At 38.6% G+C, this 26,376-nt stretch overlaps 7 protein-coding genes across 11 annotated transcripts in view; 2 read left to right on the forward strand and 5 right to left on the reverse strand.

The window, feature by feature from the left end:
- LOC104813533 overlaps nucleotides 1-643 on the forward strand; it is a 3,060-nt gene extending 2,417 nt beyond the window's left edge. Inside the window, exons 8-10 of the mRNA XM_010541152.1 lie at nucleotides 1-33; nucleotides 135-358; nucleotides 491-643. Of these exons, the coding sequence (XP_010539454.1) occupies nucleotides 1-33; nucleotides 135-358; nucleotides 491-514 (281 nt within the window). The 3' untranslated portion in view covers nucleotides 515-643. The remainder of the gene's footprint in view (nucleotides 34-134; nucleotides 359-490) is intronic.
- Nucleotides 644-4,243: 3,600 nt separating this feature from the next.
- LOC104813534 (E3 ubiquitin-protein ligase XBAT32) lies at nucleotides 4,244-7,984 on the reverse strand. Of its 2 annotated transcripts, none has more exons than XM_010541155.2 (11): nucleotides 7,644-7,984; nucleotides 7,188-7,551; nucleotides 6,857-6,916; nucleotides 6,707-6,778; nucleotides 6,438-6,613; nucleotides 6,183-6,343; nucleotides 5,944-6,002; nucleotides 5,596-5,642; nucleotides 5,329-5,478; nucleotides 5,077-5,168; nucleotides 4,244-4,962 (listed from the first exon to the last, which is right to left on the reverse strand). In XM_010541155.2, exons 2-11 carry the CDS (start codon nucleotides 7,380-7,382, stop codon nucleotides 4,442-4,444), a joined length of 1,533 nt encoding a protein of 510 aa, XP_010539457.1. In that variant the 5' UTR covers nucleotides 7,383-7,551; nucleotides 7,644-7,984; the 3' UTR covers nucleotides 4,244-4,441. The 2 variants fall into 2 exon arrangements, with proteins under 2 accessions (XP_010539457.1, XP_010539456.1); XM_010541154.2 differs by having other exon boundaries at nucleotides 7,188-7,510; nucleotides 7,585-7,984.
- Nucleotides 7,985-9,686: 1,702 nt separating this feature from the next.
- On the reverse strand, nucleotides 9,687-10,427 carry LOC109116672. Its single transcript, XM_019202539.1, has one exon. The coding sequence runs from the start codon at nucleotides 10,321-10,323 to the stop codon at nucleotides 10,093-10,095; it is 231 nt and encodes a 76-aa protein (XP_019058084.1). The 5' UTR covers nucleotides 10,324-10,427; the 3' UTR covers nucleotides 9,687-10,092.
- Nucleotides 10,428-13,251: 2,824 nt separating this feature from the next.
- Nucleotides 13,252-14,728, reverse strand: LOC104813535 (cytochrome c oxidase subunit 6b-2-like). 2 transcript variants are annotated; one of them, XM_010541158.1, is made up of 5 exons: nucleotides 14,618-14,684; nucleotides 14,053-14,077; nucleotides 13,856-13,944; nucleotides 13,669-13,750; nucleotides 13,252-13,562 (listed from the first exon to the last, which is right to left on the reverse strand). In XM_010541158.1, the coding sequence occupies exons 2-5, from the start codon at nucleotides 14,059-14,061 to the stop codon at nucleotides 13,509-13,511; spliced, it is 234 nt and encodes a 77-aa protein (XP_010539460.1). In that variant the 5' UTR covers nucleotides 14,062-14,077; nucleotides 14,618-14,684; the 3' UTR covers nucleotides 13,252-13,508. The 2 variants fall into 2 exon arrangements, with proteins under 2 accessions (XP_010539460.1, XP_010539459.1); XM_010541157.1 differs by lacking the exon at nucleotides 14,053-14,077 and having other exon boundaries at nucleotides 14,618-14,728.
- Nucleotides 14,729-15,052: 324 nt separating this feature from the next.
- On the reverse strand, nucleotides 15,053-16,995 carry LOC104813537 (myosin-binding protein 7). 2 transcript variants are annotated; one of them, XM_010541160.1, is made up of 4 exons: nucleotides 16,245-16,993; nucleotides 15,709-16,143; nucleotides 15,354-15,593; nucleotides 15,053-15,268 (listed from the first exon to the last, which is right to left on the reverse strand). In XM_010541160.1, exons 1-4 carry the CDS (start codon nucleotides 16,698-16,700, stop codon nucleotides 15,245-15,247), a joined length of 1,155 nt encoding a protein of 384 aa, XP_010539462.1. In that variant the 5' UTR covers nucleotides 16,701-16,993; the 3' UTR covers nucleotides 15,053-15,244. The 2 variants fall into 2 exon arrangements, with proteins under 2 accessions (XP_010539462.1, XP_010539461.1); XM_010541159.2 differs by having other exon boundaries at nucleotides 15,053-15,593; nucleotides 16,245-16,995.
- Nucleotides 16,996-20,172: 3,177 nt separating this feature from the next.
- On the forward strand, nucleotides 20,173-24,740 carry LOC104813539 (eukaryotic translation initiation factor-like). Of its 2 annotated transcripts, none has more exons than XM_010541162.1 (10): nucleotides 20,173-20,553; nucleotides 21,146-21,217; nucleotides 21,542-21,637; nucleotides 21,740-21,949; nucleotides 22,061-22,158; nucleotides 22,308-22,395; nucleotides 22,496-22,846; nucleotides 22,949-23,191; nucleotides 23,283-23,673; nucleotides 23,976-24,740. In XM_010541162.1, exons 1-10 carry the CDS (start codon nucleotides 20,383-20,385, stop codon nucleotides 24,596-24,598), a joined length of 2,343 nt encoding a protein of 780 aa, XP_010539464.1. In that variant the 5' UTR covers nucleotides 20,173-20,382; the 3' UTR covers nucleotides 24,599-24,740. The 2 variants fall into 2 exon arrangements, with proteins under 2 accessions (XP_010539464.1, XP_010539465.1); XM_010541163.1 differs by having other exon boundaries at nucleotides 23,283-23,421; nucleotides 23,724-24,740.
- LOC104813538 lies at nucleotides 24,628-26,370 on the reverse strand. The gene is made up of 4 exons (XM_010541161.1): nucleotides 26,192-26,370; nucleotides 25,671-25,741; nucleotides 25,363-25,579; nucleotides 24,628-25,114 (listed from the first exon to the last, which is right to left on the reverse strand). Exons 1-4 carry the CDS (start codon nucleotides 26,300-26,302, stop codon nucleotides 24,911-24,913), a joined length of 603 nt encoding a protein of 200 aa, XP_010539463.1. The 5' UTR covers nucleotides 26,303-26,370; the 3' UTR covers nucleotides 24,628-24,910.
- Nucleotides 26,371-26,376: the final 6 nt, after the last annotated feature.

Below are 26,376 nucleotides of genomic sequence, written 5' to 3' on the forward strand. Positions count from 1 at the left end.
CTGAACCGACCCATCTCCCCAACCCAAATTCAGGTTCCTGTCTTTAAGAAAATCTTTTTAACACGAAAAATCGTATAAGAAACTGCGCTGAATCTTGTTGGTTTGGTTGGTTGGTTGGTTCGGATGATTGGCAGGAATCGACGGGGTTAAGCTAGACGACGGTCGTGTGATACTAGCGTACAACACTGTCTCGAGAGGTGTACTCAAAGTCGCGGTTTCATCGGATGACGGAGATTCTTGGACCGACGTTTTAACATTGGAAGAAACGCCCGGGATGGAGTTTTCGTACCCCGCGGTTATACAGGCCAGCGATCGGACTGTCCACATCACTTATACATACAACAGGACACAGATTAAGGTAATCATTAAAAAAAAAAAAAACTTTTTTTCCAGTTCAGTTGCAAACTTGAAATGATCCAAAACACTGAAAACAAATTGATTTGGGTCGGATATATGAATGATCAAGATCTCTTATTTCTGTCTGTTGCAGCATGTCGTTCTTCAACCGAACTGAAGTAGGGAACGTGTTATGTAATGTACGAGTTGGCATTAATTCTGATTCCGAGTGATGGGTATCCAAATTTTGATTACATGCATGGTTGTGTTGAACTAATTTAATCTAATTTTTATAATTCATATGGTATATCGTTATTATAAAGTTATAATACGCATTATATATATGGTGTTATAGATTGACCTCGTCTTCATCTCTGTGCTCTCATGAACGCGGCTCGAATTTTTCTGTTCCTCGTGTTAATATAAAAGCTTATACTATTGTCTACATTCGCATACACAAACATAATAGTGAACTTGTAGATTTGAACGGTCTCATGAAGCAAATTAGGGGTGGATATTTCGGAACGGTTCCTCCGAGCCGAATTAGAAAATGTGACCTTTTCCGAATCGAATCGTCCAAAATTTTTGAACGGTAATTTTTTTAGAAACCCGAATTTTGTAGAATCAAATCAAATCGAATTTTTAAAAAACATCGAGAACGTCAAAGCCCTCGAATTCTGAGGAATGGGTTTCAATTTATAATAAAAACGTTCTCCAATTCCTTGAAAAATTAAGATATATTACGTAAGTCCACGTGTAATAGCATAGTCAAAATATGAAAAAGCCCATAGAGACGCAGAGAAAGAAAGAGACATAAGCTTGCCAACGTATTGTCACATCGCGAAGGTTGTAACGAATGATACATGCATGCCTTTATTCATCTCTTTTTTTAGTAAAAAAACACGCATATATACATATATATATATATATAACTCATACGTACAAGAGAAGAGACTACACATACGTACATACAGATACAGATACAGATACATACGTACATACATATATGCGTAGGTGTGCACTTTAAGATAGATGCTATATACATAGATGCAAGTGTTTCTGAATGAATATACACACACACACATATAAAGGGTATGTGTATTCCGAGGGAGAAGCATTGGGAAGGTCATACAGTCTCTGTATAAGCCGAGGGCAGTCCCAGTCCCATCATCTAATCGCGTTCTGCGTTTTGCGTTTTGCGTTTCCCAATATTTTTTCCCAAAAAGTTAAATAACCACTCCAAAGAGAGTTTCCTGCAGCATCGCATTTTTATTTCCACACAATATTGCATTTTTACTTAATTTATGCGTCTAAAACTTAGTTTATGCTCATAAGTTATCTATTATATGTAACTATAACATATGAAAATTTTATTCCTAAGATTTAAAAATATTTGATGTTCAATGATATAATTTCGGTCCAACTCATCCACATATTTTTTTTTTTTGTGAATGTTTCACAAATGTTTTGGACAAAACTAAATCCGTCGAAAAGAATTTGGTTCTTTTTCATCCTTTTCTTAGTTATACGACAAAGTACATTGACCTTGGTTCTTTACGGTAAAAGATGCTTCGTATTTTATATTTATATTATTGATATTTAATCTTATGCTATAAAGAGGTAGTTTTTCTTTTCCCTTGCATAATTCCCATGCAACGAGTACATATACCGACATGGAAAATACCTTTTCTTTTTCTTTTTTTTTTTTGTAAAGAAAATAATACCCTTTTTTTCAACTTTGCATTAACGTATAAATATAATTACCGTTCCATTGACGGAAGGAAAAAAAACGGTATAAAAAAGGATTAGAAGACATAAAAGAGGAAAGGAAAAAGAAAAAATAAAAGGTAGGGGAGAAGTCAAAGCTCACGAGGAACCTGCGTTTATTATTACACAAGAGAGATGGGGAGAAAAGGACAGAACAAAAACTGGGTCTCTGCATGCAAAATGCATTGCATGGCTGGTTACGTGTTGGCTTTGTTTCGCAGTTTTCGATTTACTCCCAAAAAAAACGCCGATTTTATTTAAATATAAATAAGAAAAAAACCCGATTTTATCAGAAAAATAAAGAAAAAGAAGCCAATTGGAGTTCCAATGCTTCTCATTCCTCCAAAATTTCGTGACCCAGAAGGTAAAAGATGCGGCAGAGCCGAACTGTTTCAGTGAAAAAAACAGTCCCGAAGCAGATTAATTTCCTTTTTATTTTAACTTTTTTCTGAGAGTTCTAACGTTTAATATTTTTTTATTTAAAAAAAAGGGTTTTTAAAGTTTTTGCATGTGGATTTATCGAATGTTTCGTCTGTTTCTATATTGGAAGCAATGCGAAATGCATGAAAGAGAGTTTAAATGCATATGTATTTAAATCATGAATTGATCATTGTGAGGGTAGCAATAAGATTATAGCATGCATATATACACTCAGAATCTTTTTCGGGACCCTGTTTACCTGTATATCGAAAAAAATATATAAATTAATATAATAAAAATTATTGATAAAAAATATAATAAAAAAAATTATTAATAAATTTATTAATGATTTTAAAAAATCATTAATTTTTATGATAAAAAATATTTAAATATAATCAATAATTTTGTGACGTTTTTCTATATTAATGATAAAAATAATAATTTTTAAAAAATCCATAAATTTAGGTTTTTAACATGAATACAATTCATTTTCAATTTTTAAATAAACCCTTTAATTATTATTGATATATTTCAACAATTATAGAATCAATTTAATAATGAATTTGAATTAATAAAAAATGTTCATTATAACTAATTTATATAATATCATATTTATTTATACAATAGTACTGTATAGTAATTATATGAAAAAAAATGGTTCTTCTTATTGTAGTAGGTTTTTAGGATCCAAAAACCAAAAAAACTATCATTTAAGTTTTTATAAAATTATTTTTCTTAAAAATTTGGAAAACCATTTTAGTGAAAAAATCATTAAAAAACCAAAAACTTTTTTTGAGTTTTCAAATATATAAAATCCAAAAACTGAAACCAAAAACTCAAAATAAAAAGCCATCTTTTATCTGGATTTTTTTTTGTAACCCATCAACTTTAAATTATAACATAAAAAGATATTGGTTGTAGACGTACATATAAATATGGTTTGTATAAATACAATTTAAATATGCTAATATTTCTTGTAATGTTTATAAAATATCATTTTTATGGCTCTCCTTATATAACCACCATGTGTTCCCCCCGTATAAACAAACACAACACAAGTCTCTTTCAAACATCCATCAGTTCGTTTCCCATTCAAATAACCTTGTCAACACAAGACAGGACCCCGGACAGTCTCTTCTTGCTTTCATGCCTTTTGCACCTTGTCTTCTTCATCTTCGTCATCATGATGATGAGGATCATCATCATGCCATGTTTCTTCATGATGATCATGATCATGTTTTGTTTCTGTTCCAATTTCTTGCTGTACCCAACTGTGCTCCGGAATGCAGAGATGTCCAATGCTTACGAAGATTTTTCAGGCCATTAGCCTTGCTACGGTGTTGTCCTAACTGAGCTTTGTCGATTTTTTTTCTTTTTTTTTTCCACTATCGTATTTTTATTTTCTCTCACCTCCACGTTGTTTCAGTTTTTCTTGATCTTGCAAGACTTTTAAAACTTTCTATCATTTTTATATTTTTCTTTTTTATTCTGATTTCAAAGTCTATGTTGTTTATATCTCTATTCTTGTTTCATTTCTGTCTTCTTTGTCTATTCCTCCTGAGCTTTGTATAACATGTTATGTTATGTAACCGCGTGATGTTATGTAATTAATGTATGGTGAGGTTGCACTTCTTTTTCTTGATCGGAGATGCACTGGCACCCTTATACATGTTGTCCATTAATTATGCGAATGTGTTGTTATATTATAGATATCAGAAGGGAGCCCCATAAAAAGAATTATTAGATATTTACAAGAACATATCACGCAGTTTCCAGCAATATTACTTGGAGATACATTACATCAGAAACAAATCATAAAAGAATACATTAATATTATTTATATTTAACCCTTTCCCAAAAAAAAAAATTTAAAATAAAAAAAATCCAAAGACCTGGACGAGACAGGAGACAAATTTTCCTAGCATCCGCTTTCCATGGTGACGCATTGGTTAAGAGCAGAGAACCAAGAACGTTTCCCTTCGCCCTGGGACGTAGATCGACGGAACCCTACCCCTCCTGGACGAGAATATCCTCCGGTGAATCGGCCGTGGCCATGGCCATGCGGTTCGACAGCATCTGGGCCGCCGAGACAGAGACCGGGTGCAAACCGATGGCAGCTGAGTGACCGGAAGGATGATCCGACCGGGGGAGGAGGAGGCTTGCAGCTATAGGGCGGATTTGTGAGGAGAGCGGTGTCTAGGACTTCGCTGGAACACGTACAGAACGACAACGACAGGCTCGTTCTCGCGGTCTCTTTTGTACCAGCCGATGATGTTCTTGTTCCGGGAAGCATGGAGAACGAGACAATACCTTGTCGGCACAATGGGCATGGGACTGAACCTCCTCCTGCTGCTGCTGATGACGATGATGATGCATGAGTGGCCATGTTTGTTGTGCAGAGGTACAGAGCACAGTTGGTGCAGAACTCATGCCCACATCCTTCCCAAAAAAAAAAATGCAACATTGTATTACTCTCGGCTGTTAATTATTTGATGTATCTGCTTAATCTTGCACTTCAAAGACTGTCCAAATATTGGAAGATGATCTATTTACCTTCTGATGCAACGGTGCATCTTCTCTCCAAACAAACAGAGCATGGGTCGCGACATGGAGTCGGACAGTCATTTCTCTGCCAGCCACATTCTCTGAAACACAAAAAATCTACTATTAACAAAACCCGCAAATCTTTCTTCTTCTTTTCTATTGTTTTCAGGGTTAGTATTGAACATTGCTGCGAATCCGCCAACAAGATGATTTAACTGTTGAAGTAGTCTTTAGATATTCAGATGAACCGCCTTTACTTACCGTGCGATCTTGACAATGCTCATGAGGGGAAGGCATATAAATGGAGAGGAAACGCTTGGCGGATGACGCTGAGGAGGCTCTGCAATTGTGTCCAGAATTTGCTCGAGCCAATTCCGGTGCCACGAGCGAGCTACCATCAAAGGCGTCCATCTGAAGCACAAAAAACAGAGCCCAAACATTGTGGTTTACATCAAACTATGGCATTGTGTTTTTTCCATTAGTATTGAGTTTGGCCAGTAAAGGGCATTGAGAAAAAAAAAAACTGACCCATTGGCATTTACCGCAGTTAAACTGGTACCTCGAGCAATCAAAAGCTGAGAAAAACCAGAGAAAACAAAACATTCAAGCCAGTGAAATGTATAATGAATTGAAAAAAAATGTTACTTTGATGTAGTTTCTAACAGAAAGGCTGGAAAATGGAACAGATGCTCAAGACTCAAATACGAACATAAAGATACCGTTTGACAGCATAAGTAGTGATGAAAAAGAAACGAAAACCCAATACTCTAGAATCTAAATACATAAAAAAAGTAACAAAACCCAGAATCTCTCCGTAAATATAAGAATTAGACCGATTATTCTGCATCATAACTCAGACTTGGTTTACGATGTTACCTGGCAACACTGGATGTTACCTCCACAGGCAGCGTAATGGAGGGCTGTACTCCCGGCACCTGTAACGTCAAACAAAGGCCAAATCAGAATACTACCGAGTCATCGAAGGACAAGGGTAGATGGATTTCTCCAGGCCATGTTTATAAATCATCAAAGGCAGAGACAAGGGTAGATGAATTTCTCCAGGCCATGTTTATAAATCATCAAAGGCAGAGACAAGGGTGGGTAAATATAATAACCTATTAGATCGATTGTGGAACCATCGTCAACAGTGACCTGAGTCACAGAAGCTCCCAAATCCAAGAGTAACTGCACCGTTTCTACATGCCCATTCAGAGCAGCCACATGCAAAGCAGTAATGCCCCCATCAGCTGCTCTGTTGATCACATCATGGAGAGCACTGATGCATTCGGCAAACACAAACACAGTGAAACCCAATGAATTTTTCTATTGTACAATGAGTGAATAACCGCCTAAACAGCAAAAGACTTCACCTTTTATTGAACTCGGTGATTGATTCATCGTTTTCTGATGTATCCCTCAGTATCCTCCAGCAGTTTGGGATACTGGGTATGTAATCTGAAAGCAGGATCCTTATACACCTCGGGTGACCATTTAGAGCGGCGAGGTGCAAGGCCGTGCCTCCATTTAGGTAATCTGATCTGTGAATCTAAAGCCCGTTTTCAAGAACACATCATTATCTCAATAGCAGGAATTCATGATCTGTTAATGGTTCAAGAGAATATCACAATGATCATCTTACATTTGCGCCGAAAAGAATCAGTATCAGAACAACCTCCCAGTGACCGTGTTGACAAGCTTGCATCAAAGCCGTCTGATTCAAGATCCAGAGTTTAATATTTTGAACTGATGATCGATAATGTAAAGAAAATCTGTATCTGATTAGCCATACCTGACCACGGTAATTCCGGAGATTGATATCCACTCCTGACTCCACCAGCAGAGAAACTATCTGAAGATAAACAAAGCCAAGCCATCATCATCATCATCAAGCACAAGGCAATGGCCACATCTTCCGTGACTCGATTTATAGAACATACGAGCCATTTTGGCCACATCAACAAACCGGAATTACGGTACAAAGATCTTGACAAGGACTAGTCAATGATCGATCTTGTAGCCGTTGCTAAACACCCTTTGGCGGTGGATACATTATGGAAGGATAAAACTTAACAAGCCATGGGATCTATGAATGAAACAGAAGCTGAAAATCAATGGCGTACCTCATGATGGCCTTGAGCAGCAGAGTAATGGAGAGGAGAGTTACGAACGCCGAAGGTTGAGTACCGTACAAGTCTGGGGTTATAATCCAAAAGAGCCTTCGCCTCCTGTAAATCGCCGTCTCTCGCCGCCGAGACTAAGCGTTCGCCGGAAGCGGAACAGCCGAAAGAATTGCCGACGAGGCTCAGAAACCTCATTTCGCTTCGAATCAAAACCTTTCGATCTGCCCCCAAATTTCCAGATGAACCCTATCCAACCTCCATCACACTCGCGCGATCCTCAGAGAACAGTCAATTCATTCTCGCCATGATGATCAATGGCTTCTCTGTATATGATTCCGGTCGGTGAAATAGAAGGAACGATTCGCTGCGCCGTAAAGAAAAACACCAAGAAAATTACCTTGATTGAGCGAATTGCATCGAGATGGTAGAAATCAACAAAATTCACGATGGCCCAACTCGAATTTCAGCTCGAAGAAACGGAATTATGAACACTCGAATCGAATCAAACCGTCGAGGAATCAAAGGTTGTGGGTGAGGGTGCAAACCCGCAAACTTAACACGAGAAAATAGAAATCTGGGATTTTGTTTTCTATTCTGTCCAGATCATCCGCCTCCCGCTTTTAGAAAGGGGAATCGAAGAATTTGACCAAACTTTTTAAGGGAAAAAAAATCATCCAGGATTCGCTGTTCCTCCAAAGATCCCAACCCCTCAATTAAAATAGGGATTTTTACAGAATGACAATAAGAACCGAATTTATTTACTATTTTATTTTTATTTTTGAGAGTAATGGCCGTAATTGCGCGAGCGAATTAGGAATGGTGTAAATCGAGAAAAATAAGATGGCAGAACCAGCCGCCGAAGTTCCCGCGCCCTGTTTTGTTCAACGAACACGATGACATCATATGATCGACGATTTTGAGGAAAGTCGACAACTTTATTTTTTTTCATCCATTCGTATGGAATATACATACACACACATATATATATATATATAATGGCATTGCATGGTGACTATCCGTACACGAAGAACATGGTTGGACGGTGAGAAGAGGAGCATGTGAATAAATGCCATGTTATGGGTATGATTGCCACAAACTTGGCACCCACATTAAACTAATCAAGTTTTATGGTTTAGAATTGAGAGAGAGAGAGAGAGAGAGAGAGAGAGAGAGAGAGCAACTAAGATGAGTTGTTGTCTTTCTCCTCCTCATGTGATGGGTGAGACACAAAACGTTGATCCCTCCCTCTCCTCCTCGTCGTTTTTAGACATAAGACTTGAACCCGTACGTTGTATTTTTTTTTTTATGAATCAAACCTAAATAATTTGCTGTACTACCTTGGATTATTGATATTATCCTCTCATTCATGCACAATATATTTTGAAAATATGTATTAGAGGGGGAAAAAATTACCCTCAAGTGTTTGATTTACATGAACGGGTGAACTAATGATTTTTTTTTTTTTTTTACTTTTGTGTTTTTGTTGATACACGATTAACTAATTCTTGGGCCTTGGACATGGGCATCTGTCTATCGATATTATTTTAATTTTTAATATCCATTATCTACGGGCTTGGGCCTAAAAAGCCCGGCCCAAAACATAGATTCTTACACACGTGCGGTGTGCTATTGTCCATTGGTCAATAATGACAGACTCACACGGTCACACCACATCCACACCCCTTCCCACCTTTTATTTCTAGGAGACAGCATTTCGGTTCGATTCTTCGGAATCGAATCGAACCGAACCAAAAAACGGTATTTTTTTCGATTCGAAACCGTTCTTAATTTCCGAACGGTATCATTTTTGGAGAATCTAATTTTTCCGTGAACCGAAACGAACTGAACCGAACTTTAAAAATCCTGAAAAATCGAATATTTTTAAAAGAAATCTATCTTTTTTTAATAAAATCTAGAACCGAACCGATACCGAAATCGAACCGAATACAATATAAAAACCGATTGGTACTTATTTTTGTAAAACCGAAAAAACCGAACCGATCTATTCCCATCCCGAACTCAAACCGTTTTCCGAAACGTCCATTCCTATTTATTTCTACGGAGAGAAACTTTTATTTATTTCTTTATTTTTTTAGACGAAAGCTTTTTTTTTCTGGTTGATGATAAAATATATCGATTTTCTTTTTATTTAAACGAAAATTTTATTTATTTATTTTACGCATTTTTCTCAAAGGAAACTATAGGGAAATTAAACGTTGAAGCACATTAATTAATGAACATGTATCGATTTTTTTTCTTTTCGGTGGAGTTGGTGAAAGGGACATTTCAGTTCGGCCATCAACCCGTCACTTCGAAAGCGATAATATGGAAACTTCACTTATTGGACCCAAATAATAGCGCAATTTACCATCTAGACCTTTATCTCATAATCGATTCATTTTTAAAAATGATCAAACTTTACCATTAGTCCGACGGTAAATTAATAAATATACACACATGAAAACTACAATGAATTTTAAAAAAATGGATATAAAAATCTAGAACTCGCCGTAAAAAAAACGCTGAATAATTATGATTGCTTCTATATATAGCATTATATCGGTAAATATCAACTCCTATACTTATTGACCGTAACAGCTAATGAAATATATTCACGATATATACAATGTTTTCATAATAACCCGAACCTTGCAACCAACCATTGCAATAGATTGATCTATCACGTTACAAATACGATTTTTTTTTTGGTGCTTCGTTGACGTACCACGTCTAGCTAGGCAGTAAGAACTAAGAAGACAGATATTCGCGTGCACGCCCTTAATTAATTACGGGTATCCATGCCATAATCACATCACAGGTATTACATATGGCTAATATATATATATATATATAGAGAGAGAGAGAGAGAGAAAGATAGAGAGAGAGAAGCAAGTGTGTGTGAGTTTCAGAGACCGCAGATGGAGGAGATACGGCGGAGGAGACAGAGTTTAGCTTGAAGAAGGGAAATGTGATCGGCCGTACGCCGGAAAAGCGTCTCAGTATCAACGTCGCCGGAAAAATTCTCCGGCGGAGAAACCATCCGCCGGAGACGCTTCACGAGCTTCCTCTCCTCCGCCGCTCTCGAATTCACCACCACTCTCTTTCTCCTCCTCATCTGCACTACCCTCCACCTCATCCCCTTGCGCTTTTTTAGCTCACGTGCGGGAGTGCTCACACGTGTGATATGTCTTGGAAGAGAGAGAGAGAATGTGTTGTTTGTTGTAGAAGAGAGAGGGGGAGATATTTGCTATTTATAGAACATTGAACTGAAACACAATGGATGTCTCTTGTCTCTCACGCGCTCTGCCAATAGCGTAACACATATTTCTTTATGTACTGAAATATGTAACATATGGTACGGAACCCATTAATTAATTTTCCATGAAATTTTGGTTATTGAAGATTCTGCATGAGTATTGAACCAAAGCGTGTTAATTTGCGGTTCCTAATAAACCCATTGATTAGAAGTTTAGGTTGATGACTTGATGGTGGTGAATAATATAAAATAAAATATGCAAAGTTTTTATGTGAATGATGATCGCATATGTTGTTGTTTGCTAGTTCAAATAATACACGTATGAAATTAATAATGGGTTGGTCGACAGAAAAAAAAAACATTTTTTTTTGACCGAGCATGGCCATGGGATGGGATTGCAATCCGGAAGACTATGAATACGGCCACGTTCCAAGCTTCAACTCCACAGACATTGAATAATAATAATAATAATAATAATAATAATAATAGATACATACAAAATTCTCACATTATTGATAGATAGCTATATATTTCAACTATCCGATCCGTCGTCGTATATAAATTTGATAAATAGCTATAACTGGATTTTTTTATAACCGATGGTTCCCAAACCTTTCGACCCGATTACATTCATTATAGGTTTATGATCCGCCTTTGTAAATGGATCATTTTGATCCAGAAATCACATCATTCTCCACTAGTGAAATCGAACTCAGAACCTTGAAGATGACTTTGTCAACTCTGAACCACTGGATCACCAACTGTTGGGTAACTGGGTTTGTTAATTACTCGTTCGACACCAAATTACCGAATTTTAACGTATTCGTAAAAAAAAAAAGCATCGATCAACTTCCAAGTAGGACTTCCAAATACTATCTATGTTTTTTAACCAAAAAAATATTATAGAAGGATATATTTGTATTTTCACCAATTTTAATTAGAGTTAACTCTCTACTTAAATACTGCACTTATGTAACAGGGTTCAATAATAATATTCAATACCTTATAAATACAATCTATAATTATCGATGAGAAGTGACTGGATGCAATAATTTAGCTTGTCATTAATACTTGTCGAAAATATCTGTACTCTCGCCCATCTATATATATATATATTTATGTATATATGCGTGACCTCCTAAATACGTTAATATATACGAATGGATATACACATTACACACCCTTGGAGAGAGAGAGAGACTCGAAAGAACTTCGTTTAATTATTCATGAATTAAATTGAACATTTTCAGTCATCACGGTATTGTTTTTTTTGTTCCTCACGTCTTTATAATGTTATACATTGATTTAATATAATATTGTACGTAAAATATAGGGTTTGACTTTTTCGGATACAAATGATTTAGACCACTCGACCGACTATTTCATATGGCCCCCTAGCTAGCGCTTTAGTATATCTCGTAAAGTTATATCCTCGAATTACTTCTATGTGTATATATATACACTTTTTTATTTAACATATTCACCGAAACCATACCCTTTCTTTCAACATTCAATTATTATTATTATTATTATTTCATAAAAAAAATTCAATTATTAATATTTTTTAATGCGAATATTAATATGAGGGGGGGCCAGTGGCAGAGATAGAGATAGGGGAAGCATGCAAACCATGCATGCATGCATGTCTCATTTATATATAAGAAGACACATTACGTCTTTTTCTTGGCTGAGTTGTTTCCGCCTCTCTCTGATTGGGATCTCACCTTCTCTCTCTCCATTATTATTTTTTTGTATTATTGGTTTTGTCATTATTGTTATTGTTTTTGCGTGTACACGTGTGCTTTCTTCACGTTTCATGTGTACCAACCGCGTCTCTGTCTCTGCGTGTTTTTGTCTTGCTTCTCTCTTGCCCGTCTGCTCGGTAAACTCATGTGCTCAATTATTTAATCCATGCTATCCTAACTTTGGTAATTTAATCATCTTATGAAATGAAAATGCAAAACGTATAGAATTCGAAACTCTCGGGTATATAGAGGAAAACGTATATTCCAAATCATTCGGATGACTTCCGATCCCGAAATTAATATAAACCGTGGCCCAAAATACCCGGTGATATAATGTGGTCGTTTCGTTTTAGTTATAGTAGGATACATTAGGATCCGATTACTTAGATTCATTGAAAGTTATAACTAATAGATTTTTTAAAAGATGATTTTTTTGTTACTTTTTTTATTTGATTTAATTCTATTAAGATTTAATTTTTTTTAGCTTTTAAAAAAATCATAACCACACGATTTTTCTATAATATTTAATATTTAATTGGATTCGGTTAAAGTTATTGTACAATTTACTTATTCACCACATTGGCCACATGTTCTAACAAACAACAAATGTATAAATTAAGTAAAACCCACATCCCGAATCACACAAATAATATAGATCACACTCCTTAATCCATCTGTCCTGATCGCCCTTGTTTAAACTCGTAGCAAAACCACAAATCTTGTTCTTAACAAAACTTTGTGTGCAACAACAATAACCAGCATTACTAATATATACGTCATGTGAAGTCATAAGGACTCACAGTTACACACACACACATATTGACGGGGAAGAAAAAAAGAAGGAAGAGGCTGTTTACCCATATGATGGTGGGAGTCATTGAATAGAAACCCCACTGATTGGTTTCATCACGTGAGACATCGGCCATTGGAACAGATAAAAAAGGGCTATTGCGTTCAAATCTAACAGTACATTGACAACCAGTAATCCGCAGATTTCCACACCTATCCAAAAATTCTATCCCACTCTAGTTAACGGCTTTAAAACATGTTTTTAGAATTCAGATACCAACCAGCAATAATAATAGTTAATGGCAATTGGCAATAGTAAACATAATCCCTCCAGTTATTTAGCAGGCTTTCTTAAACCATCGAAAGAAAACCCTTGGGAAGAAATAAAGACACCAGAGACACTGTTGATTTCAGGACATCATCAAGATCAAACAACCTTTTTTTCCATAAAACAAAAAACAAAAGTCTAAAACTTTGTACCATTGTTCCATTCTGGAGTTTCTTGCATGGGAAGATGGCAAACACAGCTTGTCACAGGGGACCTGGGAAAGTTCCGTTCTCCCTCTGCTCGTTCCACCTCTCGACCTGCGATGATCTCACAGGCATCACTCTCTATAAGGTTAGGAGGACCCATGAAAAACCATGGCGAGAACACAGACAAGATGATATAAATAAGACAAAAGGTACACACCCATTCTCCAGGACAGAGGGCACGATAGAACTTTGCAAACTTTCCACAATCATTGGACTCTTCACCCTTTGCAGCTATGCACCTGAATTTAAAGTTTTGATTTTTCAAAAGAGATGTTGCAGTAAATTCATTGCCACGACTTGAAAATGTGTTGTATGTCGTTTTTGAGGTTCTAAAGCAATACTACCTGTGGAACTCGATGTAACGAGTGAAGCAGTGCCTGGTTTGGTTTGTCGTAGGGAAACGGAAATCCGCAGGGGCAGTTTTCAGCTCAATCTAGTAACACCGCACAATCACAAGTAAGATAAATCTAAAGAAACAGAAATCTCAGGTAATATTTATGACCAAAAGTCAACTCCAAAATCTGGTTTCAGGATATCACACATAATCCATATCCAGCTGCTTTAGCCTGTGGAACAGGAAACAACTGCGTAACCAACACCTTGCAGAATTCAAAGTTCAAAAACGTAACCTCCTATAATATCTGATCTAATCTAAGCAAAATGACAAACGCAGAAATCACACGTTTGAGAAAATTCTAAGTAAAATGACAACTCTGCCATATATATGACTACAAAGCAAAAGCACTCCCCATTTCACCATTGGATACCATGCGCCCTGTGCAATCGGATCTTCTAGGATTCAGAAGAGACCAATCTCTCGCTCTCAGTCCCAATAATCATCTTAGGCGAGATTTTAAGATTAGTCTCGCCTGACTACTACCTACCGATCGAATTTCATCAAATCAGTCATTCATCCTCCCGGAGAAACCCATAAAAACCGGAAACATTGAAAAGGAAAGACTCCTTGATAGATATCTTTAATACAACTCAAAGTCGGATTTCAAAATTACCCGATCCCAAAACGTTTACTGATCGATCTTATTAGGATCCAGGTCAAATTCCCCGGCAAATTGAGTGCGTAACGTTAAGAAAGAGGAGGAAATCACCTCGTCAGCCATGGCCGATCAAATCAACGAGCAAACGCGGAGAGTTTGGGAGTCAAATCTGCGGGGGGAAGAACGAGTTGGCTGGGAGGAAGATGGCTGGATTCAAATGGCCCTTTAACATCTCGCCAGAACCTCATGGGGCTGTATCGTCATTGGGCTTTAAATGGGCCTGTAAATGACCCCATATGGGGATTATTCGGATCCTTTATCCCAACCCGGCTCATGGAAATGAGCCCTTGATATTTTTTGGATCTCTCTCGTCCGGAAATTTCTTCGGTCGAAGAAAAACCAGTCATTGATATTATAATAGGATAATAACATATAAATATTTAAATTTTTATAAAAATCTCATATAAATAGATAAATATAAAATTTTTATATAAATACCTAAAATTTTAAAAATTCTATATAAATATCTAGACTTTTGAAAATTTATTCAAATAAATAATTGGATCACAAACATATACTTGGATCACAAACATAGAATCAGAGATAAAATTTAAAATGAATTCCTCTACAAAGAAAATAGAAAAAAAAATGAGTACTTTTTGTATTTTTTACATCACTCTCTCCTTCTTCAAAGATTGCTTCCATCAGAGAAACCCAAATCAGAAACTGGGCAGCTGGTTATAGCCAAAAGGAAGCGATGGCCTGTTCAAAGCAACAAAAAATCTGTCATCTTTTTTTTTCCCTGTAAAGAATTCGGGACATCCATAGAAGAAGACATGAAACTTGCCTCTTTCAGCGACTGAAGGGCTCGACCCTCCTCCGCCTCCTGAGGAGGAGACCTCGGCTGCTGCCGCAGCTCCGATCTCAAGCTTCTCATCTCAGACTGCATCACGTTGAGCTGTTCCTTGATCTCCTTCAGCAAACTAAGATGTTCTGTCTTGACGACGCCCATCTCTCTCATCGGCGGCTTACTCAGTCTTCTCTCGAGTTCCTTCATCTTCTGGCTTCTGTCGCTGCGTTTCTCCATCTGTGATTCTTTCTTTCTGTCAGTTGTTTCTCTCAACAAAACACTTTGCGAGACATTGATTCATGTCTACTCTAGAAGTAGAACCATTTCAGGCCATTGTTGGGTGTTGACTTACATTTTTCTGGTTGAGTTCCCCGTCTTCCGAGACGGCTGAAAGGCTCTCTTTCGACCGGGGGACCTCAAAGATGTCCTGAACATTTGAAGAAGGGACAGGAGGAGATTCGGAAGGAGTGTCTCTCGTGGAGTTCTTCATCTTCTCCATGATGCAACTGATGTCGCTCTTGGCTGTCTCTAGGATGGCATTGCTCACCTGAGAAACCAGGGCGTGAGACATTGATTCACGCCTCGCCATTGAAAACTTGTGAGGAGGAGGATGATCCCTTGAATCAGAAATCCCACGAACATGCTCGTCGATTCTCTTGATCTGTTCCCAGTACGCATTCAAATCCCCAGGAGGAGACACTGAACTCTCGCCAGATTTCTTCTCATCCAAGCTCTCAATGTCGGAAAGGAGGGGGCTCCTGTCGTTGCTAATTCCATCCAACGGGCTCTGCCACAGAGATTCAAGCTTTTAATCGATTCAAATCCAAATGGACGACTTGATCAAATCGGCAATGCAGTCATCATAACTAACATGGTATGAGAAGATACCGAAAGAAGCCTGTTCAAATTCCGCTTCTGATTTCCGGCCGAAGGTTCGCCGCCCAAGAAGAAGAGATTCTCCGGGAATTTGTTCTCGAGGACGGCTGGATCAGAGTATCCAAGGCTGAGGAGCCGGCAGCGGTAAGCCTGAACCTGAAATTCAAGGGAAGCGATCTCCATCTCCTTCTGGTAGATGAGATCCTCGAATAGAGCGAGGGAGGTCTCGGCATGGCACATCTTCTCCTCGGCCATGCGCTTGTACTGGCTCGCCTCCATCTCCAGAGCCGCCTTCTCCCCCTGGAGCCGCAGAATCATGGCTAGGGCTTCGCTGGCAGCAGTCGCGGAGGCCTCGCGCTCGGCGTCCAGCTCATGCCGGAGCTTGTGCAGAAGCTCCTGCTGCGCCGACAGTGTCTCTCTCAGCCCCGATGTCTCCCCTCTCACCCCAAGGCTCGTCGCTCTCTCCATTCTTCCTCCTCAGTCAATCCGCATGCATCGATCGGGGGAATGGAAGATCTGTGGAAAAAGCAGTCGAGGACACGACAATGGCCGAGATCGAGAAGGATCACAGAATCGCCATTGCAGATCTTTGGAAGATGTTCAGATCGATTACGAGAGACGCCCCCTACCTGTAGGGCCCTGAGATTGAAAGTCTTCCATAATATTTTTAGATATGGAAATGTCAGCGGTTTTTTTCTTTTTCTAGAAGTGGAAACAAATCTGAAATATTTTTAAATGATGATGAAATTGTTTGTTTGACATAAATACAAAGTACAACTTAGGGGTGGTTAATTCGGTTCGGGAATCTAGTACCGAACCGTACCGAACCGATTAATTCGGGAATGGTTCGGTTCGGTATTATATAAAAATACCGAACAATACAAGATTTAAGATACCGAACGGTTCGAGAACGGTTCGGTTCGGTTCGGTAAATACGAACGGTATTTCGGTATTTTTTATTTTTAATTAAAAATATTTAATATTAATAATTAATTATGATAATTACTATATTTTACTTAATAAATATTTTATTTTTATCTCTTTTTATTTATATTATTTTTTGTCTTTTTTTATATTGCATACATTTTACTTGTCGGTAAAGAAGGATTTCTACATATATGATATAATTTTTAAAGTGTAATTTAAAATTTTGATCATATTTATAGAAAATTTCAAAATTATTATGTAAAATTTCCTTATGGTTATATCAAGTTCAATACTTTTATTTTGTTCTCTAAAATTATTATGTTGGATGTTTTTTTTATTTGTATACTATATAAATTATGAATATGTTATGAACCGTCCCGAACCGTTTCCGAACCGTCTTTATTTCGGTTCTTATTTGGTACTTATTTATTAGTACCGTACCGTCCCGAACCGTCATAATACCGAACCGAACCAAACCGAATAATATACGGTACTAATTTGGTACAAATTTTATAATACCGAATAAACCGTTCCCGAACCGAACCGTTAAAATTCCGAACCGAATCCCGAAACGCTCACCCCTAGTACAACTCCTGTCCCCCAATCTACACAACAATCTCGCCTGTAAAATAAATACAACAATAACATAGTCTCATTCCCAACTTTATCTGAGATCAGCCACATAAACCCTTTTTATCCACTAATTTCGATCCCGAATTAACTCTTTCAGAATAAATAACACTTTCAAATCGTTTTTAACCCTTTTTCTCCACTAATTTCGATCCCGAATTAATTTTTTCAGAATAAGTAACACTTTCAAATCGTTTTTAATGACATTTTTCTAAATAAGTGTAGATCTATCTCTTCCTTTTTTTCCTCATTTATGTTCCTATACTTTTCACTTTTCTAACCGACGTATCTATTGATCTACATTGTACACAAGGACGGACCCACGTTGAGATATATGGGGCATATACCCCCATTTTTATGATTAAAATGTATAATTCTTCATAAATCATATTATATTTTAACCAAATTTAATAAATGTCCCCATAAAAAAAATTATGTTTATCATATGAAAAATAAATTTTTTCCTAGTTAAAAGTTTTGCTAGGTCCGCTACTTGTGGTACATGTCCAAACTATCATAAACGTCCATCTCGTACCTTCTTTTCGATACCTATTATTTCTATTTTCTTTTTAATAATCTAATTTCTAATTCTTTCTATTTTTGTGTGTCCGCACATCTATCTCAATATTATCATCTTGCCTACACTCATTTTAAAATTTATTACAATAAATAAATGAATAAATAAAATCTATGAATTTATTACAATCAACCGTCTGTCTTATCGAGACTTAAAAAAAATATGGAAAGAAAAGAATAATAATAATACTTTTTGTTGAAATTTTAATTACTACTACTATTCATCTGAGATATGTTATAATCGAGCGAAATCAAATAATTAAAAATCATGCAGTAGTTGGAATAAAACATTGGGGGAACAATCAAATGGGCGAGAGAAACATGACTGCACAAAAGAAAAACCGTGGTAAAAATTAGAATCAACTCTAATGTATTCATTTAGCGATTAAATTATTATTATTATAGAACAAAACTCTCCATCATCCGTTGACTGTAGCTGCCATTTGATGTGTCAGGCCCATTATAGTATCAGGCCCAAAATAAAGAGCCCACTTATATTGATGTGTTACATAGATATGGTCGTGTCTTTTTTATTGAATTGAGCCAGATCTTGATGTAATCTCAGACTCGTTGTCGGCCCAATAGTGAGTCTCGAAGAGTGTGTCCATGGCCCATGAGACCTAAAAACCAGTGAATTAACTAATTCAATCAAATCCGGGGAAAAAAACGGACAGTTCTATTTTTTGTAAAATTGAAAATAAAAACTGAAATCGAATTCAGAAGAAAATTTTAAAAAAAAAGTAAGTGAAAATTATTTTTTTAAAATGAGTATTATATCAATAAAACTCGAAAATAATAAAACTTCAACGGAATTCAATAAAAAATTGAATTAGTTATAACCAAATCCAAATATACTCAAACTAACCCCAATTAATTGAAATCCGAACCACCCGTACCGTACCGTTAATAACCCCTTACCCTTAATATCTATGTATGACATGTCGGAGTCATGGTCACCCATTTGTAAATCGTAATTGTAAACCATTCATATATCCAAAACTCATTTAATACGCCTTTACGGCAATATTAGTAACTCGTTTGTTTTCGAATAATAACATTATTGAAAAAGATGTGTAGACTTGTTTTAGAGGGACATTATCCAAAATATATTTCTTTTGCTAAAACTACTTCTATAGAATAACTATATGATCACATTGGTTATAACGTTGAATTTATAGTGGTTATATCGAATCACCATCACACCTTGTATATCACACTAATCATTTGATGAAATCATCATAAATTTAACGTTGTGACCAATGTGAATACTATATGATGATATAGTTATTCTGGTTGCATGGTCACATTGAGGAATATATAGTTTTAGAAAAAAAAAAGAAGAGTATTTTGGATATTTTTATAAAAAAAATTTAGCAGCATTCCCAATTAAAGCATGAATGGATTATTTATGGATTCCAATTCAATTTTGTAATTCTATACATCAACATAACAACAACGACAACACTCGTTTATCCACATCCCTCTATGTTTTGTTTTTGTATTCATTTTCTTCAAACTGTTGGATAACTTTTTTCATAGTTCTTTTTTCTGCATGATTTTGTTTGCATATGTTTTGTATTTCATATAATAATATTTTATTTAATCTAAATTTATATTGAACGTATGAATAAAATTTAGGAAACGGACATAAATGCGAGTGAAAAAAAACACACTAGGGAGAAAGACCAACATATCCCTACTTGAATGTTTCTCTCTTATACACATAGACAAGGACACAACCGTAATTGCGTAGGCATAAACGAAGATTCCTAATTGGATCAGTCTAGAGAGAGAGAGAGAGAGAGAGAGAGAGAGTAATAAGAGAGAAGGGATTGTCTTTCTTCTCGAGTTCACCGTTCTCCTCTTCTTCGCTTCCGGCAGAAGAGAGAGAGTAATAAAACCGGACCTCTCCGTCAATTCTATCCGTTCACCAATCGCTGGAAAGCTTCCATCTTCATCGGTTTCTGATCGATTTTTCTCGGAGATTGGAATTCGATCTGGGCTGTTAGGACGAGGTATGCAGCAGGGTGACCAGACGGTGCTTAGCTTGAGACCTGGTGGCGGTAGAGGAGGCAGACGCTTTGGCTCCTCCTCTTCTTCTTCGTCTCTATCGTTCGGTTCCCTTCCCTCGGATCTTCCTCTCTTTCGTCCTCATGGCAGCACTCCTCCTTCCTCTTTTTCCCTCAAGGTAAGGTACCTTCGTTCTTTCATGTCAGATGCCTCTATGTTTTTGAGTTCATGTCTTGTCGTTCTCGGGATTTAGTTCTTTTCTCTGGATTTGGGTTATTGAGGTCCTGCCATGCGTTTCCCGATTTCATGCCGCCGTTTCTTTCTGTAAATCTCCCAGGTTTAAGTTATCATCTGATTGTTTAGTTTCTGATTCGATTGTCGTGGTCGTTAAGCATATCTCAAGTCTTGCTTCTTCATGTCTCTATGTCTCCGGTGTTTCTGTTAATTATCCCATGTGTTTCTTCAAAGAATTCAAACTTCATGGTACCAGCCGTACAAGAAATTTTACTGGAAAGCATGTATTATAAGTTTATAACTACTGTAAACATGGACAGTAAGTGCTTCTTAGACTTTTATGTGGCATTTGGTTAGCTGCAGTTTCCATATAAAGGATATACTATACGGACACTGTGCAACAATGATGTCGAATCTCTTAACTTTTCTAGCAATTTCATCTTCTTTTCTAACTTCATTTCTCCTTCATTCTTTTTTGTGTGTGTTATAGAATCTGGCTTAACTGAGATCGGTTTGTGAATTATGTTTTGTTCCAGAGTGGAGACTCGCGCTTTGACAGCCGCGAAAGTGTGCGTTACACACGTGAGCAGCTTCTGCAAATTAGAGAGGTGATTATTTTTAAAATTTTACAGATCTTGGATAGGTTCATTGCTTAAAGCTGCTGTATTATTTGCTTTACTGTACTGTTGAAGTGTTGTAATGGTGTAGGAGGATGAGATTTTCTTTTTCTTTTATCCCCTTTTTCTGTCCATTTGGGGTTTTCTTGATTTGCTATTTCCTTTCAGAATATTTATTTTTTTTGCAACCTTATCATTTTCTCAATTAGAGTGGTGCTTTCCAATGCTTAATACACTGCTAAACGCCCGTACTTCAACCATGTATTCTTGTTTTCTTTCTTATTCTTTGTGCCTAACTTTACTGGATATGTGCAGACCATTCAACCCTCGGATGAAATTCTAAAAATCAAACGGGAAATTGCGACAGAATTGTTCGGTGAAGAAGAGACTTGGCCGCGTGGGGAAAGTAATGTGAGTATCAGTTTCGTCTGAGGCATAAATTTTGCAATGGTTTCCCAAGTGTAAAGTTTTAAGAGCTCTTCTCAAATCTGTGTTGTTATCTAAATCTGCCAGGTCGCAGTTCAGGCTCCGAGTCGCTTCTCTGAGACAGACAATCGTGACTGGCATAGCCGTACTGCACAACTTCCACCCACCGGAGGGGAAAGGTCCTGGGAAACTCTTCGTGAAGCTAGGGATTCCAGGTTCGGTGAATCAAACCAATTCAATCGTCAAGACCAACTTAGCTCCCAATTCTCGAGAGCACAAGTATCTTCCAGCCAAGGGGTATATATGTTTTAGGTCTTATCTTCAATGTTTTGACGTTTCGGTGTCTTTTACATCCTAGGACCCAATTTCTGTTTCTGAATTGTACACTTATATCATGTACTGAATCAGGGTGGACCAGCTCCTACACTGGTCAAAGCCAAGGTGCCTTGGTTTGCTCGGAGAGGAAACCTTTCAGAGAAGGAGCGTGTTCTGAAGACTGTGAAAGGGTAATGTCCCCTGTGCTGTCTCTGTGGTTTTGGAGAACTATTGGGGGTCGGTTTCTTTTTTATTTCTCAAATTTGCATTGTATCTTTTGCTGCTACTTTGTATATTTTAGCTTGTTCCCTGATAAACAATTTATTTTTGGCTTTCCCAGGATATTGAACAAGCTGACCCCTGAGAAGTATGATCTTCTTAAGGGCCAACTTATAGATTCTGGTATCACATCTGCTGATATCCTAAAGGTGCGCCTCTATCTCAAACATTGGTCAGTCTTTTTAAAATCCGATAATAGCCATATCATTGACCATTTCCCGTTTTTTCTTCTTCGCGTTTCAACTGTAGGACGTGATAGCCCTTATTTTCGACAAAGCTGTAATTGAGCCTACGTTCTGCTCTATGTATGCTCGTTTGTGTTCTGATATCAATGACAAACTGCCCAAGTTCCCACCTGAGGATCCTGAGGGAAAAGAGATTACATTTAAGAGGGTTCTGCTGAATATCTGTCAAGAGGCGTTTGAGGGTGCTGACAAATTGAGGGAGGAAGTTAGACAGATGACTGCTCCGAATCAGGAGGCTGAGCGCAAGGACAAGGAAAGATTTGTGAAGCTCCGGACTCTAGGAAATATTCGTTTAATCGGTGAGCTTCTGAAGCAGGAGATTGTTCCGGAAAAGATTGTCCATCACATTGTTCAGGTTAATTCCTACCTACCAGTTAACACCTTTTTCTTGAGAACTGCTTCTTTAGTGTGTGTGTGTGTGTGAATTGAATTAGCTTGTAATAAAATTTGTCTACAGGAGCTTCTGGGTCCTGATGAGAAAGTGTGTCCGGAAGAGGAAAATGTGGAGGCTATATGTCAGTTTTTCAACACCATTGGTAAGAAACTTGATCACAACTTGAAGTCGAAGCGGATAAATGATATGTACTTCAAACGGATACAAGATCTATCGAGAAATCCTCAATTGGCTCCGCGTCTGCGTTTTATGGTTCGGGATGTCATTGACCTGCGTGCTAACGACTGGGTTCCCAGGCGTGAGGAGGTATCTTTCGTATTTGAAATGCCGTCATACCTTTGGTCTGTCGGTTGCAAGGTTACGTGTTCTCAATATTGTGCCTACTTCGTTTCTGCAGGTGAAGGCAAAAACAATAACAGAAATTCACTCCGAGGCAGAAAAGAATCTTGGCCTCCGGCCAGGGGCCACAGCCAGTATCAGAAAAGGTGCGGCAGCTAGTGGGGCGGCAGGGAGTCCTGGCCCCATCTACCCGGGAGGTCGTCCTGGTTCAGGTGGCTTGATGCCCGGTATGCCTGGAACCCGAAAGATGCCTGGGATGCCCGGGATGGACAACGATAACTGGGAAATTCCCAGGACACGATCCATGTCAAGACGGGATGGGTCAGGAGGGCCAGTCCAATCTCCAATAGTTAGCAAGAGTACATCAATGAGCACAAGGCTATTGCCTCAAGGAAGCGGCGGGTTAATGAGCGGTAGGACAAGTGCCCTGTTGCAGGGCAGTGGCACACCATCATCACGTCCATTCGGGTCGGGACTGGAGCCGTCATCTACCCGGGAGGTCGTCCTGGTTCAGGTGGCTTGATGCCCGGTATGCCTGGAACCCGAAAGATGCCTGGGATGCCCGGGATGGACAACGATAACTGGGAAATTCCCAGGACACGATCCATGTCAAGACGGGATGGGTCAGGAGGGCCAGTCCAATCTCCAATAGTTAGCAAGAGTACATCAATGAGCACAAGGCTATTGCCTCAAGGAAGCGGCGGGTTAATGAGCGGTAGGACAAGTGCCCTGTTGCAGGGCAGTGGCACACCATCATCACGTCCATTCGGGTCGGGACTGGAGCCGTCATCAGCTCAAGCACCCGCACTTCCTAACGTGCCAGTTCCTGTAGAGAAACCACAGCCTACAGCTCCACCTCCCAAGTCTAGTGAAGAAGTGGTCAAGAGAAAAACCAAGTCGCTCCTCGAGGAATTTTTCAGCGTGCGGATTCTTGAGGAAGCTCTGCAGTGCGTAGAGGAGCTCGGGTCGCCGTGGTATCATGCGGAAATTGTCAAAGAAGCTATTTCCCTCGGTCTCGAGAAAAGCCCGTCTTGCGTTGAACCTACTGCTAAACTCTTGGACTATCTGTTGTCTAAGAACGCGATCACGGCTAAGGATATGGAAACCGGGTGCTTGTTGTACGGCTCGCTACTGGACGATGCAGGAATCGATCTGCCGAAGGCTCCAAACAACTTTGGTGAAATTGTCGGGAGATTGATACTTGGAGGTGGCCTGACTTTCAAAGTGGTAAGAGAAGTTCTGAAAAAGGTGGAGGAAGACAGTTTCCAAAAGGCTGTTGTGGATGCAGCCGTACGGGTGGTCGGCTCCAGCGAACAGGGGAGGTCTCTGCTGGAATCGGAAGCCTCGGATGTGGAGGCATGTCAGAATCTGTAAAAATGTTTTTGTTTGTGCTATTGACTCTTGGTGTTGAGTTCGGCTTTTACATCTGCCAGTTTTGATTTTACGGTCTGGTCTGAGTCACTGTTCAGTTAAAATTGTTGTTCCCCCTTTAATAAACAAATATAACTTTCAACCACTGCTTTAGCATTGTCATGTCTTGTCTTTTTGAGGGAATCATTCCTCTATTTTTTGGGTATTGGTTATTGGTTGTTTGGATTCTTATGTATCCATGGACCGTTTTACAAGAAGAATTGCCTAAGAAAGCTGGAAAGCAAGTTTCACAGAGATTAAGAAAAATGATCTTACTCACATTCTCACGGCCACCGGATCTTGCCATGAAATCTTCCTCTTGTTCAATCTGTTCCCGCCTTTTCTGCAGAGCAACACACTCGTTTCTTTCAGCCCCATTCGTCGTCTGCTGTTGCTCGTTCTCTCATCGGGTCCAGCTTTCGGGTCCATCACTTTCGTCCACTGCTCATTCTCCGCTTCTGGCTCTTTCTCCTCTTCTCCCTACGCCACCCAATTCCCAAAGCCATCAGGTTCGAATTCAAGAGAATAACAGTCGAAAGGTAGGTTCTTTTTATACGGGCTTTGATCCCTGATTACTAGTCTGAAATCTCATCCTTAGAACAGGGATTGAGGTGAATGAAACAGGATCCATTCCCATAATGTTCCATGGAGTAGTGTCTCTCACCCTAGCTTACAAAAGTTCAAACCATTACACACAAAGAAGGGCAGTCATCAAGTAAAACACTTACCGATATCTGGTTCAGATCAAACACCGGAACTCTTCCCTTCGGGTTGGTTTCGTTTTCTTCATGGACCCTCTCCGACTGGTTTAAGTCCGGAATTGAAACACGATTCTTCATGACATGAGGTGGATCGGGAGATGCTTCCTGCATTGACTCTGCCTGAAACCGAAGCTTTCTCCCTCGCTGGTCTCGTGTCAAGTGTTTGTATCGTCGCCGGAGAAATCTGATGATGGGACATTGAGGAAATGAAGTCTTACTACATGGACTCTACAACTGCTGTGATGAATGATGATGACAAGGAAATAGAATCTAACCGGACTTCAGCTACAACCATTGCCTTCCTCTCTTTCAGATTCTTTAGTCTTCTCCTCTTAGCTTGAGTTTCCTTGTGAGAACCCAACAAACGGCAACACGTATCAGTGAAAGCCAAGCAACGCAAAATGTGATAAAACGAAACCTAAGGCCTGGCTCCTGATCGAACAATATGCTTGAGGATCACTCTTCTCGTGGTTGCAGACAGAACAAGAGGGAAATTTGCAGGATCATAGGGGCAAAGTTCAAATTCATTCCATTTCATGATAAACAACGCCTCAAGGAAGAAATCGAATTCAAAGTTCGTCCCTTTTCCTAGTGCCGGGTCATGATCAAGCAGCGGTGAACAAAGAGATGAGGGTGAAACAGCGAGCCGTGAACAAATCCAATGAAGATGGAAACCAATATAATACTTCTTACCCAAAAGGAGACGGCCAAAAACAAAGTTTCAGATCCGCGCAGAACATGCCAGAACGAAACTGGAAATTTAATCAAAACCCAGAGAAAAACAAAGAGTGAGCACCTCGTGTAATTCTTCGAAATCTTGCATAAGGCTTTGATGCCTAAACATGGCCCTCGAATTATCGAGAGGGCTAGACCTCATGGGAGTAAAACCGCCGTGAATCTTCTTCATTAAGATGAACAGCACCGAGAGAGAGAGAGAGAGAGAGAGAGAGAGAGAGAGAGAGAGAGAGAGAGAGAGAGAGA

This window comes from Tarenaya hassleriana, unplaced genomic scaffold, assembly GCF_000463585.1.
Source record: "Tarenaya hassleriana unplaced genomic scaffold, ASM46358v1 Cleome20, whole genome shotgun sequence".
Classification (NCBI taxonomy): domain Eukaryota; kingdom Viridiplantae; phylum Streptophyta; class Magnoliopsida; order Brassicales; family Cleomaceae; genus Tarenaya; species Tarenaya hassleriana.

Bases quoted from the DNA above. Each gene is read 5' to 3' on its own strand.
- LOC104813534 (XM_010541155.2), bottom strand. From the start codon at position 7,382: ATGAGGTTTCTGAGCCTCGTCGGCAATTCTTTCGGCTGTTCCGCTTCC. The intron at 6,779-6,856 runs GTATGGCTAATC...ATCTTGAATCAG, and splicing joins TCCGGAATTACCGTGGTCAG to ACGGCTTTGATGCAAGCTTG. The intron at 6,344-6,437 runs GTGAAGTCTTTT...CGAATGCATCAG, and splicing joins ATCACCGAGTTCAATAAAAG to TGCTCTCCATGATGTGATCA.
- LOC104813538 (XM_010541161.1), bottom strand. From the start codon at position 26,302: ATGAAGAAGATTCACGGCGGTTTTACTCCCATGAGGTCTAGCCCTCTC. The intron at 25,742-26,191 runs GTGCTCACTCTT...GGTTCTCACAAG, and splicing joins ATTTCGAAGAATTACACGAG to GAAACTCAAGCTAAGAGGAG. The intron at 25,115-25,362 runs GTAAGTGTTTTA...TGGGTGGCGTAG, and splicing joins TTGATCTGAACCAGATATCG to GGAGAAGAGGAGAAAGAGCC.
- LOC109116672 (XM_019202539.1), bottom strand. From the start codon at position 10,323: ATGAGGTGGAGGGTAGTGCAGATGAGGAGGAGAAAGAGAGTGGTGGTG.
- LOC104813537 (XM_010541159.2), bottom strand. From the start codon at position 16,700: ATGGAGAGAGCGACGAGCCTTGGGGTGAGAGGGGAGACATCGGGGCTG. The intron at 16,144-16,244 runs GTATCTTCTCAT...TCTCTGTGGCAG, and splicing joins ATTTGAACAGGCTTCTTTCG to AGCCCGTTGGATGGAATTAG. The intron at 15,594-15,708 runs GTAAGTCAACAC...AAAGAATCACAG, and splicing joins GGGAACTCAACCAGAAAAAT to ATGGAGAAACGCAGCGACAG.
- LOC104813535 (XM_010541157.1), bottom strand. The intron at 13,751-13,855 runs GTAGTATTGCTT...CTTTAAATTCAG, and splicing joins CGTTACATCGAGTTCCACAG to GTGCATAGCTGCAAAGGGTG. The intron at 13,563-13,668 runs GTGTGTACCTTT...AGATCATCGCAG, and splicing joins CCCTCTGTCCTGGAGAATGG to GTCGAGAGGTGGAACGAGCA.
- LOC104813539 (XM_010541162.1), top strand. From the start codon at position 20,383: ATGCAGCAGGGTGACCAGACGGTGCTTAGCTTGAGACCTGGTGGCGGT. The intron at 21,950-22,060 runs GTATATATGTTT...GTACTGAATCAG, and splicing joins AAGTATCTTCCAGCCAAGGG to GGTGGACCAGCTCCTACACT. The intron at 23,192-23,282 runs GTATCTTTCGTA...TCGTTTCTGCAG, and splicing joins GGGTTCCCAGGCGTGAGGAG to GTGAAGGCAAAAACAATAAC.